At 25.6% G+C, this 17,411-nt stretch overlaps 1 protein-coding gene across 1 annotated transcript in view; it reads right to left on the bottom strand.

Moving 5' to 3' along the window:
* LOC101239717 (TBC1 domain family member 2B) overlaps positions 1–17,411 on the bottom strand; it is a 115,342-nt gene that overhangs the window by 77,534 nt on the left and 20,397 nt on the right. Inside the window, exons 4-13 of the mRNA XM_065791107.1 lie at positions 16,804–16,875; positions 16,505–16,570; positions 15,525–15,597; positions 15,110–15,172; positions 14,930–14,993; positions 14,623–14,734; positions 14,488–14,527; positions 11,549–11,664; positions 4,934–5,013; positions 4,780–4,814 (exon numbers count right to left, since the gene is read on the bottom strand). Coding sequence (XP_065647179.1) covers positions 4,780–4,814; positions 4,934–5,013; positions 11,549–11,664; positions 14,488–14,527; positions 14,623–14,734; positions 14,930–14,993; positions 15,110–15,172; positions 15,525–15,597; positions 16,505–16,570; positions 16,804–16,875 — 721 coding nt within the window. The remainder of the gene's footprint in view (positions 1–4,779; positions 4,815–4,933; positions 5,014–11,548; positions 11,665–14,487; positions 14,528–14,622; positions 14,735–14,929; positions 14,994–15,109; positions 15,173–15,524; positions 15,598–16,504; positions 16,571–16,803; positions 16,876–17,411) is intronic.

The following is a 17,411-nucleotide window of genomic DNA, read 5'->3' as shown; positions in this document are numbered from 1 at the left end:
GAAATTTAAAAACCAATCAACTGCTCTAAAAAAGAAATTTAAAAACAAATCAACTACCCTACAAAGAAATTAAATAACAAACCAACTGTTCTAAAAAAGGAATTAAAAAACTAACCAACTGCTCCAAATTAGAAATAAAACTAGACTCAGACCAATAAAAAAAAACAACATAAAATCTATATGAAATTGCAGTGATAAGGATTAAATTTATGTGCATTGTGATGTGCACAAAAATGAATTAAAATAGTAATTTTTACAGTGGAGTATATTTAGGTTAAACATTTATTGAATTGCTTTTTTATTATTGAACATAATAAAAAATTACAAATTTATTGCTTAAATAATGAATTTGGATGTTTACTTGAGTTACACAAAATCATACAACATTATTGCTCAAATATGCTAATCATCAGAACTTCTTATTGATTACTGTAACAGAGTCATACCCCACTATGAAACAGTAAAAATGTCTCGAAATTATGATCAGTATAAATAAATAAAGTCCTGTTGCTGGCGTGGCAATACTCGATGTCATGGTAACAGAGTTTTTAAAAGAAGAAAAATTTACTCTTCATATCGCGGATTTTTTTAACTAAATTTATTTTTCAAATACTTTTTTATAATCACAAGTTAAAATTGTACTTGCTGCTACTATGCAAATACTATCAAAATCGTTTTTCAGAAATTCAGAAATCTCTTAAGAAAAGAAAGCACATGTATGTAATATATGAAAGCACATGTATGTAATATATGAAAGCACATATATGTAATATATGAAAGCACATATATGTAATATATGAAAGCACATATATGTAATATATGAAAGCACATATATGTAATATATGAAAGCACATATATGTAATATATGAAAGTACATATATGTAATATATGAAAGCACTTATATGTAATATATGAAAGCACATATATGTAATATATGAAAGCACATGTATGTATGAAAGCACATGTATGTAATAAAGTGAAAAATTATCTCTATGTTTATTATTAACATTTTAGTAAAACAATAATGATTTTGGAACTGGTTTAAGTGATTGGTTCATATTTTTTGCAATTACTAAATAATCAAATTTGATTTAACTTAAAAAAGTTTGATCACTTATTACTTTTATTCTATGTAAAAAGTTGTCATTCCACTCACACCCTCAGATTCTTTTCAAATTTTACCCAGTAGTACCCAGTACTTTTAAAACCTAACCCAATAGTATTTATCAATGCAAATATGGAAAAAAAAATTTAACCACCTAACTCCAAATGGTTCAAAACTAATGTCATTTTGAAATTAAGCCTAAAATTTCCTTTTTTTTGAAACAGCTGTCTTTATTAAACCATCACAACACATGGTTTCAAATGAAAGTAATGATATTAGATCATCACAACACATGGATTCAATGAAAGAAGTGATATTAGACCATCACAACACATGATTTTGGTTTCTTATAGCATGATAAAGATAGGTCAATTTTAAATTTAGAAAAAAAAATTTCTTTTTTATTTCACATTTTCTATTATAGATTTTGTTGCTTGTACTTTTTCTACTTTTGAAGTTTTCATCAGAAAGTAAATTAAAAATCATTTTTTGAAAAGAGTAAAAACCTGACAATATAAAATAAATAAAAAACAAAAATGTTGAAGTTAAATATTTATGCCATTTTAACAATTATTTCTTTCTATAATAAAATAAATAAAAGAAATATTTGGAAAATATTTGACAAGATAAAAGCTGTTCAATTAGAGTTAGGTCTTTTTTTTTGAAACGTGGTAAAAAGATGCCCCTAACTTTTCTTTCATGTGATGACAAATGGATAAAGGGAGCACTGCTTGTTGCTTCAATGATAAATCTGTATTAACAGTTAACTTCTCTGCAAAATCTGCCAGGACAATTACCTTATCTTATTGAGATGCTTTAGATAACTGGATTGTGATTTTGAAATAAATGAATGAGAAGAGATTAAGCTTTTCACACAGAATCTCTATGAACTCATTTAATGAAAGCTAATAGTTCATTTAATAGTAATTAATAGTTCTGCTTTATCTGTTGTTGAACAGTTACAAGTTTCTTAATAACTGCAACTTAAAAGTTTTGCATTTCAAGTTCAAACAAAGTACCACTGAGAACTGGTCTTATTAATTTCATCATAATTTCTTTCTTAATATTACCTTCAATAAATTTTATCTCCATCTTGTTCCCTTTCTTACTCTTTGCTTGATGCTAATTTATGTCTACATTTCCTTTTTACCAGATACTACAAATTTTTCTTTACTACAGAGGGCTTGTAAAATAAAACAATTTTTCTAATATTTATAAACATATAAATGAGACCATATAAAGTCAAACATTAGTATCTAATTATGCACTTTCAGAGTTTAGCTAAAAATATGCTATCAATTAAATAGTATAGCGAAATAGAACTAATAAATAAATAATCTCATTATTTTAGCATTTTCATTAATTTGAACTAAATTTAAAAAAAAAAGTTGTCGCTGCTAAATAAATGCATTGAAGCTTTTGAAGCTTTGTTATGGGTATTATTATTATGGATTTTATAATGGGTATTATTGTTATTGGTATTAAATGGAGTGCAGCATCGTCAAGCAACAATGTATATACTGTTAGATGACATTCACTTTCTACTCTAATTCTGAAAGAGCACTTTGACTGTTTGCCATGACTGAGGAATGACTTAAAAACTGAATTTCCAAACAAGAAACAATAATTTAATCTAAATTAAAACTTTTTCTTAGGCTTTACATCACTGAGATGCAAAGCCTACATTTATAAATGAAAACAACATTTATACATTACAACTGATGTCACAAAACTATATTTATACATTACAGCTGATGTCACAAGCTATATTTATACCTTATAATTGATGTCACAAACTATATTTATACATTACAACTGATGTCACAAAGCTATATTAATACATTTTAACTAATGTCAAAAAACTATATTTATACATTACAACTGATACTACAAAACTATATTCATAAATTATCTCAAAATTAGGCTACTTAACAACATTTAAATAAAAATGAAATCTATTCACAAACTTGTAACATTTAAAAACTATATTTAGACTTTTAAATATATATACTATATATAAATATATATTTTTATATTCATATATATATATATATATATATATATATATATATATATATATATATATATATATATATATATATATATATATGCATATATATATATGCATATATATACATACATATATATATATGTATATATATATATATATATATGTACATATATATATATATGTATATATATATTTGTTTATATATATACATTTATATATATATATACATATATATATATATATATATATATTTATATATATATAGATCTATAGTTTGTTGGCTTTGGGAAGAGCGGAAAGAAAAAAGTGATTCTTACGCCAACATATACGTCACTTTTAATTACTTTTAACTTTCGTCCAACATTTCCGTGTTGGACGAAAGTAAAAACCATTAATTTAATTACAAATTAATCGTTTTTTAAAAAAACCACAAAAACGCAAATTTAATTGACCGGAATGTATTTAAAAACATTCTGAATGTTTTTAAAAAATTCTGAATGTTTTTAACAATATAAACAATGTTTTTATTTTTGATTTTTTTAATAAAATGTTTTTATTTTTATTTTTTTTAATAAAATGTTTTTATTTTTATTTTTTTTACTGTAAATCATGCGCGGAGTGTTGCTACATCGACTATCTTATAGCCTGACTCGCAAGGGAGTGCTGCTACATCGACTGACAAATAGCCTGACTCGCAAGGGAGTGCTGCTACATCGACTGACAAATAGCCTGACTCGCAAGGGAGTGCTGCTACATCGACTGACAAATAGCCTGACCTGCAAGGGAGTGCTGCTACATCGACTGAGGGTTTGGTTGGGGCAGGCAGTCTATCATTATTAAAAAAAAAAAATACCGGTCTTGCATTTTAATTTTTACTTTTTGTCAACAAAATATGGAAAAAACTTTCGGACAACATCTAAGGGTTATATATATATATATATATATATATATATATATATATATATACATATATATATATATATATATATATATATATATATATATATATATATATATATATATATATATAACTAGCTGATCGGACCCGTCAAAATACAGGTTTTTGTAAGTCTATTCCAGACCAAACTTTTTTATACTTTTTCATAATATGGAAAATACTGATCTTTACCAAACTACCATTTCTATACTTATTTATTCCACATCGATCATTTCAATACATATTCCATATTTACTTCAATATTTTTTAGGAAAATAATTTATTCTGAAAAATTGCTTTAAGAGCAAAAAATTTAACACGCGCACCTTTTCTGTATACATAGAGCTTATAAGAAATTTATAATTAGGTTTGTTTTTCTCATAAATGCATATTATGTCCTTTAAACATAACATGAGAGATCTCATAAAATCCATAAAATCAAGCTTTGGAATCCTAATATGAAAAATGATCTATAACACTAAGTTCTTAAACATTAATAGATAAATTACAGCAGTTAGCTCATAAACTTTGATTAAAAAATTATGTATTAAGTATAAAACTTTAACTAAATCACGTTTTGTTTTTCTGGGCATAAATAATAAAACCAAGTAGTAAAAGAAAAATTAAAAAAAGAAAATTTTTTTTTTTTTCTCAAGAAAGGAAACAACAAATTAACTTATAAATAACTAATTTATATCAGAAGGTAATATACTGGTAGTTACTCACTGGTACATCAGCTACGCTTACATATAAATTGGTATCTAAAATAAAATAAAAATTTTATTTTTGCATAATTACTAGCTTGATAAGTTCTTTCAAATTCTTCCTAGTATAATTTTAATAAACATCGGTATAGTGATTTGCAAATATAAAAACTTGCCATTGACTAGAGAATTTTGCAGAAATTGTACAAATTCAATTTTTAAATGGATTTGTTTTCTTTCCATGATACCAGTACACCTATAACGAAAACCATATTTTTAGACAAACAATTTTGTATAAACTTTAATTAAATTTTTATCTTCTATCCTTTTTTTTTCAAAATATATTTGAATATTCTAAAACATATTATAGAATAATAAGAAAAAATTTCTTAAAAATAGTTAACACTAAGTTTTAAATGAGAATCTTTTGAAAAATAATTAGCATTGACAGTTGTTTTAAAGAAAAAAAAATTTATTTTGAGAAAAGCATTTTTTATGATTTTTGTTTAATTGACATTTTAGTGAGAAATTCTAGAATGTATTTGGTTGAAATCCATAATGACCTCTTTCACTACATGACTTTGAAGAGAAAAAAATCTCAAAAAAAGTGTGCAAACCCAAACATGTTTAGGCAATCTTGATCATTGAATTTATCTGTTGTCTACATTAAGCTGTTTTTGAAAAGTCATTGTAAATAGCTTTTAGAAAGAAGATGCTTCTAGATTTACATTTTTAGTTTAATTTTATATAAATATATATTTTGGCAAGACTATCTGTTGACAACAAAAAGAAAAATTGAAGCTTTGTGACTTTTGTAATTTACAACAAAATGTGCTTCCCCTAGGTGATTCCTCAAAAAAACAATGTTAATTCTAGATTTACAAAATTAAAGACAATGGGTTGTGATTAAAACAGTTCCTAGTGAAATAATTTTTTACCTTGCACTCTGTAAAGAATGCAAATAACATTAAAAAAATTATCCAAAAAAACTTTGAATGCAGTAACAACTTACAAGCATTGAGATGTTTATAAATTACCGAGTCAATTAAAAAAACTAATATTAATGTGGATGGTTCTTTCAAGGAAAATAAAATCACAATTAAAAAAGTGAGAGTCAGTGAGGTGATTTTCGAGAAGTATTGAGGGTATTTAAAGGTGAAAAAAATATTAATATGAAAGCTGAATACTAAAGAGAGAAAAATTGACCATGGCAGTGCCACTTTACATAGTTACTTTACATAGGACATTATCTTAAAGCAAAACAACTCTGCATCAAACACAAATTAGAGATGTGCCAGGAACCCGATTTTGACCTGGGGAACCGGTAATTCGACGGTTTTACCGGGTACCCAGAATCGGCCACTTTGTTGATGTACCCGGCACCGGGTATCTTTAAAAATATTATTAACAAACATAACCTTTAAGTGCTCTAACTAATAAATAATAAAAATAATAAAACAAATTTTGTTCGAGTGTTACTTTAAATTGTGTAGAAATATTATTAACCGGATAAAAAATAGTGCTTCAACCAATAAACTTCTTAATAGTTCCAGAAGTTGATAACTCCTATGTACTAAATCTAGACATTTCTCACTTAAATTATGTTTTCGAATGTATTTTTGCTATATTATATTGCAAAACGTTGATAGCAGATAATATTGCATAAAAGAAACTGATTTATACAGATATAAAAACCGTAAAGTAAAACAAAAAAATATGAGAAAACGAAAGAAAAAAAAAGAAAAAGAAAGAAAAAAAACAAGTAGTTGCCTTAGAACGCAAGAAAAAGATTTTTTGCAATTTTAATTGCAAAAAATGAATGAAAGTTTAATACTTTGCTTAGGTTGTTTTTAAATAAGGTTTTTGCTAAATGATCGTTTACAATAAATAAACATTTAAACCAACATCCTTTTAACCAACACAGACAATTTTCAACTGAATTTTTTTCCTATTAATTTTGGGAAGTCAGACGAGAAATCAATGGTTTTCACAGGGGCCAACAACACAGTTTTCAAAGTTGGGGGCACACCACCTCATTTCAAAAAAAATTCCTTAATTTCTTACAAAAATCATAAATTTCTTTAAAAAAAAAGAAAGAAGGTCCACACAAAAAAAAGTAGGAGAAGGGGAGTACCCCCTCAGAAACAAGAGGGGGCATGCTCCCTCTTGTTTCTGAGGCGAGCTATCTACCACTGTGCCACAGCTACTAAAAACAAAAAATATTGCATAGTTTTAGGGGGTTTTAACTATTTTTTAGCCATTTTGAAAAATCTCAATTCTGTTTAAATGAAGTTTTCAATCAACTATTGTCGGAAAAATTATTTGATTGCCTACTTTTTAGTTATTTCGAACGCTGACAACACTTTTCATTTGTCACAAACAAAAAATCATAAAAGAAATTAAAATGGAATACAGCAAAAAAGTGTTGTTAAATTATTTTTATTTGATTAAATTTTTTTTATTCTTACATTTTTTAATGGACTCCGGGTACCCATTCTTGGACCTGGATTTTACCACCAGGTACCCGGAATCAGGGACCCAGCATTTACTGGTTCTGGCACACCTCAAATACAAATGATTTTCACAGATTATTTTTTTGATATGCCTAATCTTGAACACATTTTACCCAATAAAAAAGTAGAAACAGAAGTTAACTGGTTAGATTATATTAATGATCTTCAAACTTAATACTTCCTTTCATATTAATGATCTATTTGTTGATGACATTGATAAATGGCAATACTCTTAATGAAACTTCCACTTACTCTTAAAGGGATCCCAAAGTGCCAAGACAAGTTGTGTTTATTTTAAAGAGAATGATAAAAGAAAAATGTTTAGGCAGAATTTTTTTAAGTAAAACAAAAAATTAAATGAATACCAACAAAAACAAACTTTGTTGTTTTACTCAAAGCTTGCTGTCTCCACAGTAGCAATTCTCTCAAAGTCTTTAAAATATACGCTGCAATCTACAGACTTTATAATTTATTTAAGTGCATTTAATTCCAAAGAGTTTTAGTAAATGACGTCATTGTAGAACTTTTTTTTTGAATCAATATTATTTGTCATTGCTTTATTTGTTTTTTAAAATAGCGTTTATTATCAATCATATGAGTTTCCTATAAATTTTATTGGAAGCTAAACATTAGAATGTTTTTTTATAGAGTGCAAGAACCAAATAAAATTAAGATTTTTATATTAAACTCTTAAATAAAATAAATATATAAAAAAGTTGTTGATTACCTTATTATATATATATATTTTTTTTATGTTAATATTGGGAACTTTTTTTTAGTTTACCTAAGCCATTTATTGCCATGACGTTTTTGTTCTCCTTTCAAAATGTCATTTTACAAATTTTTAAATTCTTAATAAATAATTTTTGTAAACGACATCATTTATTAGAGATAATAGCTGAATTCTTTAATTTTAGTTAGAGAATATTAATAAGTATGTAAATTTAGTGGAAACTAAAATTTTTTGATGAATGCAAATCATCAAAAATAAATATTAAGCTAATTTTGTATTTTGCATTTGGATTTTGATAACTAAGCGATTAAAATGTCGGCAACTCCATACCAATTCAAACCTCTTTAAAAAAAAAAAAAAAAAAACCTGTGTGGATAAAAGAAACAAAATAGTTGACTATCGCATCAGCTATGAAAATTTGAATTTTGATATTGCTAAAACGTTAAAGTTAAGCCGTTTAAGTGTTGGCGCTGAACAATGGTGTAAATGTGGATGTTGTAAAACTATGCATAAAAGTTTTTTGACTGGTTACATTGAGCCATATCCGTTATGGATATCAATGGCCAGTTTAAATGACAGGGAAAGAGCTTGGATGGCAGATTCATTTAAAGAAACCTCTAATAAGTACTTATATATATAAGTTTGTTGTTAAAAATTTTATTTTAGTTTACTAAATAAATTTGCTTTTATTTATCAAATTTTTTTTTACTTAAATTTGAGTAATTTTCTCTGTTTCTTGCGCAGAACATTTAGATATGCCGCTTATCATCAATTTACATGGTTAACCTACTGCAAACTTGGGAGGTATAATCGAAAAGTTCTACGAGCATGTGTTGTTTCAGCAATTAGTGCCAGGTTTCCAGATGATAATGGAATTTACACGAATTTCGATGAAGATTAAGGTGCTTTAGGGATATCTGAAGTTGAAGAGGCATTGAAATACATTGAAGGGTTTAAACTTTAGAATTAAAAACAACAGCTATTTTCATAGCCACAAACTTTTAAAAATGTCATTTGCACTAACATCTTTGTTTAATAATATAAATAAATATAGATACATACATATATAGGAAATATGTATATTACAGTATATTACAGTATATTTATATTTGGGTGCCGCCCAAATTCAAACCTAAGGACCTTTTTTTTTTTAACAACAAACTTCCTTTACTTGAAAATGGATTGCTTTCTTTGTTTTTATAACTAAATAACATGTTTTTGTTTTGTTTTGTTCTTGATTACAATTTGTTAAAAAATAAGATAAATTTTTTATAGAAAATTAAAAGTTAAACCGCATATCAAAAAAAATAATAAATAAAATACCAAATAACAAATAGTAAGCAATTAGTTAATAATACCAAGAATGCAAAGAATCTACAACAAAATCGGACGCATTGTCGCTCAAAACCGCTAAAAAACTTTTAAGTCTTTAACAGTAATTATTTAACTTTAAAAATAAAGTAAAATGAGCAATACATGTTTTATAGAATAAATTTTATCAAATATATCTCGCTTGATTAAATAAGTATTTCAAGAAATGTAACCAAATAAAAAGTTTAGCAAATAAGGGTTCATTCATAATGTACATACGCCTGAATTTCGACCCTTTTTACCCCCCCCCCCCCATTCCACATTTTGCTATAGTTTGTTGAGTACCCTCTATCTCCCTAAAATTATCTATGCTCTTAACCTACCTACCCAACATTTTATGAAATTTTTTTTACATTAGTGTCTCTGTACTTTTATAATTGACCCCCTGCCCTCCATCTCATATACCCTCTTTGCAGACCCCCTTTCCTCTACCCAAAATTACATACTTTATGATCAAATGCTGTTAACTAAACTTTTATAAGGTTAAAATATACAAAATAATTTTTTTAACAGAACCTTAATACAGATAATAATAATTTAATAACAATAAATATAACACAAAATTAATTTATAGCAATAAACAAGCCTAAAATGTCTGAAATATTTTATTAATATTTTTAATGCGAACTTCGTAAAAATAACAAAAAAATAATAATTTTAAATAACTAAAAAAATTCTATAGTAATTTATGATTAAAAAAAACAAACTTTTATGTAATGATAAGTAACTAAACAAACTCTTTAACAATCTATAATGGGAAAAAAAAATCTATAATTTGCTAACAAAAATTTTTTTTAAGATTTCTTATCAAAATTCTATAATAACATCATTTACTAAAACTCTTTGGAATTAAATGCACTTAAATAAATTATAGCGTATATTTTAAAGACTTTGAGAGAATTGCTACTGTGGAGACAACAAGCTTTGAGTAAAACAACAAAGTTTATTTTTGTTTGTATACATTTACTATTTTGTTTTACTTAAAAAAATTCTGCCCAAACATTTTTTTTTTATCATTCTCTTTAAAATAAACACAACTTGTCTTGGCACTTTCGGATCCCTTTAATGAGACTTTTACTTACTCTTAATGAGACTTCCACTTACTCTTAATGAGACTTCAACTTACATCTTTTCAAATTATTTTACACTAATGACTTTACATGGAAATCATATATCTAATCCAATTCAAAGTTAGAACCTCCAAAAAGTTGTCTATCATACAAAGTTGTATCTCTATCATCCTTACTATTTTCTTAATCCTGATTCATCTCTGTCTATAAATCTCATATGACCTTTTATGAAATATTTTTGTCATATTTAATCCGATCTTCTAAAAATCCTATTTCTACTTTAAACAAAAACCAAAAATGGATTTTAAATTTGGATCTGCTCTACCTAGTAGGTTTAAGCCTGTCTCATCATTGTAAGATGGCGTCTTTTTATCTTTTCTAAAAGTACTACCATTTTTGACTCTCTTTTCATAGTTGAATGATATCACACATTTTTATTGCAACTATGTCACATATTTTATTGCAACTGTTTGTTCATCCTTTTAAAACTTTTATTTACCTTGTTTTTATTTCAGCAATAAACCAATATATGAGTTTAGTCATCAAAGAATTGGCTAGTAAACCTAACAATAAACCTAACAAGTAAACTAACAATAAACCTAACAAGTAAACCTAACAAGTAAACCTAACAAGTAAACCTAACAAGTAAACCTAACAAGTAAACCTAACAAGTAAACCTAACAAATGTTTTATCATTTGTGTCAATTCTAAAGTGTTTGATGCACACAAAGAAAATTAAATTCCTTCATTAACTCGAGCCCAGTACATGAAACCTTTGTTATGAAATTAGAAAAGATGAATTCATACTTTAATTACAATTATCTGCAAATAAAAAACTTATTATCTACTTTAAAAGAATTGAACAATAAGAATTCATTTAAGATACTTGCTAATTTAAAAATGTAATCTATTCACAGCATGTTATGTCTCACACTAAAGTATAAACATTTACAGAGTTTTAAAAACATTTTTGATAACTAGTAATTTCATGCATTTGAACAAATTCTAATGTATTATCTAGTGTGTTTATTAAAAGTTTTGCTCTATATGCAAGTACTCAAACTCTATAAATACACATTTCTAGAGAAAGCAAAATATTTTAACCTAGCATGAGTACGCATTTGATCTTTCAAGTTCTCAATATCCTCATTGAGATGCGATACTTGCTCCGTTAGATAAATGTTTCTTGCTTGAAAACTTTGACAGGTTGAACAAGTTACCTAAAAAAATCAAAAACTTTTGACATACCAGTCTACCATTACAGAAGAACACAAGTCATTATTTTAGCATGTAAAACTGCAATAAATATTTATAATATTTTTATACAGTACTTATTATGTACATTATTTCTGTGTGTTAAATCTTAGAAAGAAAAATACTTGCAATTACATCAAAGTTCAAGTTTCAATAGTGAGTCAGAAAGGATTCATCCTACTTATCAATATATGAGTTTAGTCATCAAACAGTTGGGCAGCATTACAAAAGCACTTTTGTAATGCTGGCCAACTATTTGATGACTAAACTCATATATTGGACAAAGTTTTTTCGGGTATTGTCTTATCAGTCGATGCTGTAGCTTTAAATATTAACTTTCACTTTTCAAACAAAGTTAAATATATATACATATAATAATAACAATTATTATATGTATATATATTTAATACCCTATAATTATATATAAATATAGTAAAAATAAGGATCTTTGTCATTGCGATACAAGTTTTTTTTTTTTTCACTGATATTATATAATTTTTTTTCTTTTTTTTTTAACTCTACAAATTTATCAAATGCTTTTAAAAATACCTTTTGTTATTTTTGTTGTATCTAATAATTATAATCTTATAAATAATAAACAATATGTTTGTGAAAAGTAAAGTTTTGAATAAAAAACTTCCAGAATGTTGTGTATCTAGACTAGTCAAAGCAAGATCAAGTTGAGGTACAAGCTTTACAGAACAAAATCAAAACCTTTATATCAATCAAAATTGAAAGCTTTTAAATTAAGTCTAGAAAAATGAAAAGCAAAAGTTTATAAGAAAAATATAATAAGCTTGGAAACAAATAAACTCTTTAAATTATTTATTTTTATGAAGAAAAAAATCTTTGAAAAGTAACGATAAATATTTAAAGGTATCAGGATCTATTGATAAGACCTGAAAAACCTGATTGTCTGATATATGAGTCATCAAAGAATTGGCTAGTAAATCTGGCAATTGTTTATTTGGAACTTAACAGACACAACTGTGTGGATTAAAAGTGAAGTTGAGTGTTCTTGAAGAAAGTATTGGATTTCGGTAAAAATCAATCTATAACCCACGACTCTAAAATTTTCTTGTGTTATCCTTGTGTTTTCAAACATACAAAACAAAAAAATTAAGTCTCATAGAATCTTGCATTCTGAAACAAACAAAAAAAAAATTTTCATTGATAAAAAATAAATTTTTTAGTCAGATACCAAAAAAAAACTTAAATGATGAACTTTTTAATTTCATAAAAATGCATCAGTAGTGCGCAGTGCTTGCTTCTATCTTTTGAACTTTGATTCCAGTTTTTTGAGTTTGATTCTGACCACAATTCTAATATTACCACATTCACAAACTCTGTTCTACCTTTAGGTTCTTTTTGACAATAATAAAATGTAAAAAACCAACACATATGTAAATATTTTTATTGCTTTAAATACCACTGCATGTTGTATCGTTCAATGAATACCTTTAAAAAAAAACATTGCATGTTGTACCTTTCAATGAAAACTTTTCAACATAAACAATTGCATGTTGTATTTATCTTGGATAAATATTTTCATAAAAGTCTGTGACACGACTGCAGTAAATACTGTTCGTTTGGACGGGATTGTAAAGCTGATGATGTTTTGAGCAAGGGCTTTCAGAAACCACAAAATATTGGCTGTCAACACCATATACTTGACCTTTTTCTGAAACATGTCATGAATTTTCTTATTCAAGAGCCAACAAGCAAACCAGAACTCAACTACTCCTTCATTGACAAATTAACAAATAACATTATCTGTCACAACTAGGCTGATTTCCGCCTTGTTGCAATATGTGATATTAACACGGAAAAAACCCTAGATGGCAAGATGATTTCAAGTTCTTATATGAATTATGTCAGGCATTTTGTCATAATAAAATAACTTCACGTTGGTCTCGAATCAGCTGGAAGAAACTCCCAAATTTACATCAGGTAAAATGGAATTCAGCAATATATGCTGTTATAGCATTTATTCTGATACAACAGAGACACACCAACTTTGCTCCAGCATGCAACTTTATCTACTACAAATAGACAAATGCTTGGTTCCATTTACAACACTACAATGAAACCTCCTTCGATGAACTTCTTTCCTCACTCATCGAGTTAAAATGTAAGAAGGCAATTAAGTGTTTAAAGACACATTGGTCAATAGAGGAGTCATTAATTGACATTCCCAGATCTAACTAAATTGCTGAATGTGCTGTAAAACTGATGGAGGAACTCCATGCAAAATCGAGAAAAATTAAATTTTTGAATCTGAAGTTCATTTCTTGTATATTTTGTACAGATTACTATCTTATTTGTTAATAAAAGTTGCTTAGTTATTACCATAACTCTTTTGAATAATGCTGAATTAAAAATATCTCTTTTTTGAAAAAAGACATTTTTTCACTTTTTTTTTCCAAAAAAGGGAGGGGGAATTTTTTTCAAAAAAAACAAAAATGCAATTTTTATTCTTAAATAACACAAAAGGTTTCCTCAATTGCAAGCGGTTTCATAAAAAAAATCTTTTGTTATTACCCTAATGTATGTATAATAGAAATAAAATGTGTATACCCTTTAATAAGAAATAGAAAAACAAAATGTTTAACATATACTATAATAATATACTTTAATAATATATAAATGGTTAACATATAATAATTAATTTAACCTTTAACAAGAAATAAAAAAATAAAATTAAATATATACCATAAAAACAATTAAAAAAATTTTTTTATTTTAAAAACATTTTTAAACAAAAATTTTAAAATTTGATACAAACATACTGGTTTGTTAGATATGTCTTGCATGGATCCTACAACAGTTCTAAAGTCACACAATTAAACATAGTTATGTATAAATCATAATTTGAAACAAATATTAAAATTGAAAAAACTCATGCTTTTTAATAAAATCGTTACCGCAATGGTGCAGGTTTAACAACTTTTTTATTTTTGCTGATAGTATCAGGTGTGTTGATTTTTGGAGTTGATCGCATTGAAATCCGATTAAATAGACGATTAAAAAAATTTCCTAAAGAAGAATTATTCTTGTTTATTGACACTTAAAAATCATTCCCAAAATTATGAAACAAAAAAAATTATAAAAAAGAACCAATATTTAAATTTACAACTTAACTAATTAGCTAGTAATTTAAAAATAAAACCAAATAACAACAACAACAAAATAAAAAAGTATATTATAAAGTATAAAATAAGAAATAACAACCTTGCTTTTTTTTGTCTTCAATTTTAAAATTTTCTACTTTAATATCTTTTACTTCTAAGATTTCCTAAAACAATGAAAATAATAAAAACATAAGTTTATAATTATAATTTTAACCCTGTAAATTAAAAGAATTTAAATTTTTAATTTTCTAAACCTAAAACTAAAAGATTGGCTACTTACATCTTCAGGAACTACATCCAACGCTCTAGATTCACTGTTTAATGGCTTCATTGTAATTTGTTTCTATACAATCAACAAAAAACATAATTCTCTTTTATTAATGAACTTTTAAAAAAGTAAAATGCAATTTAAATTCACTAATAATTTCAAAACCATTTATGAAAAATTTATACAACACAGAAGTAAAACATTATCGCCCTCCCTCTGTTTCTTATGCTACACTTCTGTCCAAGTTTCTCAAATGTCTCACCCCACTCCCTACCTATGCCTTTGGTATACCAGACTTCGCTTATTTTATAATAAACTTCATAATTTATTATATTACGATTTTAAAATTATCATTGAAAACAAAAAATTGAAATTAACCATTTTTAAATTAAGGATGATTACTAGTAGATAAAACAAAAATTATTACTTTGAGTACATTTGCCCACTTCACCATTAACTTATGGCTTTCTGCATAACATTTGTACTCACAGCCACGAATGCTAAAAAATAACCATAGCAAATAAAAGTTAACATACAAGAAAAATATTAATATTTACTAAAAAAAAGCAAAGCAAGTAAACAGAAAATAAAAAAACTGTGAAAACAAAAACAGAAAAATAAAAACACAGCAGATTGTGTCAAAACCATTCTGAAGCAACATGTATGTATATATATATATATATATATATATATATATATATATATATATATATATATATATATATATATATATATATATATATATATATATATATATATATATATATATATATATATATATATATATAGTTATATATATATATATATAAATTATGTCAGTGTATTCTACAAATAGAGTGCTCAATGTTCTTAAAGAACAGAGCAATAATAAATTAGTAAAAACCATAATCTAACTTTTATCTTCAACATTATGTTTCACCATCAGTAGGTTCATCAGGATTTGATAAGATATATATATATATATATATATATATATATATATATATATATATATATATACATATATATATATATATATATATATATATATATATATATATATATATATATATATATATATATATATATATATATATATATATATATATATATATATATATTATAATACTCAAATGAAAAAAGGAAAAGATACGAATTGAACATTTAAGCAAAAAATATACACAATTATAACTTCCTTTCTGAGTCAACATCAATATGACTTAGGACATACAAAAGCCTTCAACACAAATGCTTAACACAAGTGTTTAATACAAGGATTCAACAAAGTACAAGAGTTACTTTAATCTACTTGTTTATACATTTTTAATGTTTTTAAATTTAAATATACTTGATTTCCGGATAGAAATTAAAAATTACTTTAAAAAATCTAACTTTTTGTAATATTTGTATAAAATACAAAAAACTTACTTGATAATGAACTCATTTTCACTTGCTTTTCCAAATGAAATGCCAGCCCCATACAAAACTAATTTCCTTAAAACATATAAACAATAAAATTTAATAAAATAATAATTAATAAAATCTTGTTAAAATTAATTTTAAAAAAACAGCTTTGAAAATTACCAAATTTGTTTATTATTTGAGACAACAACAAAAAATTATATAATGATTTTTATTGTCTTACATCATCTCCAAAATGAAAATCTATACTATGTAATTTTACATTTTTACTAATTTAAACCTTATATAATAAAACTTTCACTAACTCTATAGGACTTTGCTTCTCTTTATTATTCTTAAAACAGTGAAGTTCATTGTGCTGAGTATTCAGTTCCACCCTAAAAAATTACATATAAAAACTGCAGTGAATATTCAAATACACATTAATATATTACATAGCAGGGAGGGGAGTCACTTGAATGCTAAATTTATAAAACTTGCATTGAGTTTGATACCCAATATATTAAATCTAAAATATTAAAAAGGTATAAAAACCTACCAATGTTTGACCATGTTTGGGTCTATTAAATTTTACAATAAAAGATTTGTTTATTAGTTATTAGTAACTGAAACTTAAAACAAAATAATAGTGCAATAAATACTCATAAATTATCAATGTGTCAAATGGAGACTATGACCTTTATTCCAGGTACAAATATTCCATTAAGGAATATTTGTACCAAAACAATGAGATTAGCCTTTGTGTTTAAAGAAAAGGAAAAGATGCGTTTGTGAAATCATCAAAAAAGCAAAAACCAGCACATTTCTCATGTTGACATAAATTTCTTTTACATCTTTTACATCTTCCCCAATAAACAACATATGCCACTCCAGGCAACAGTGACAGGTTGCCTGGAGTTGACACATACAAGTC

Source organism: Hydra vulgaris, chromosome 02, assembly GCF_038396675.1.
Source record: "Hydra vulgaris chromosome 02, alternate assembly HydraT2T_AEP".
NCBI lineage: Eukaryota > Metazoa > Cnidaria > Hydrozoa > Anthoathecata > Hydridae > Hydra > Hydra vulgaris.
Note: the sequence above shows the minus strand (reverse complement) of the source record. Positions and strands in the feature narration are given on the sequence as shown.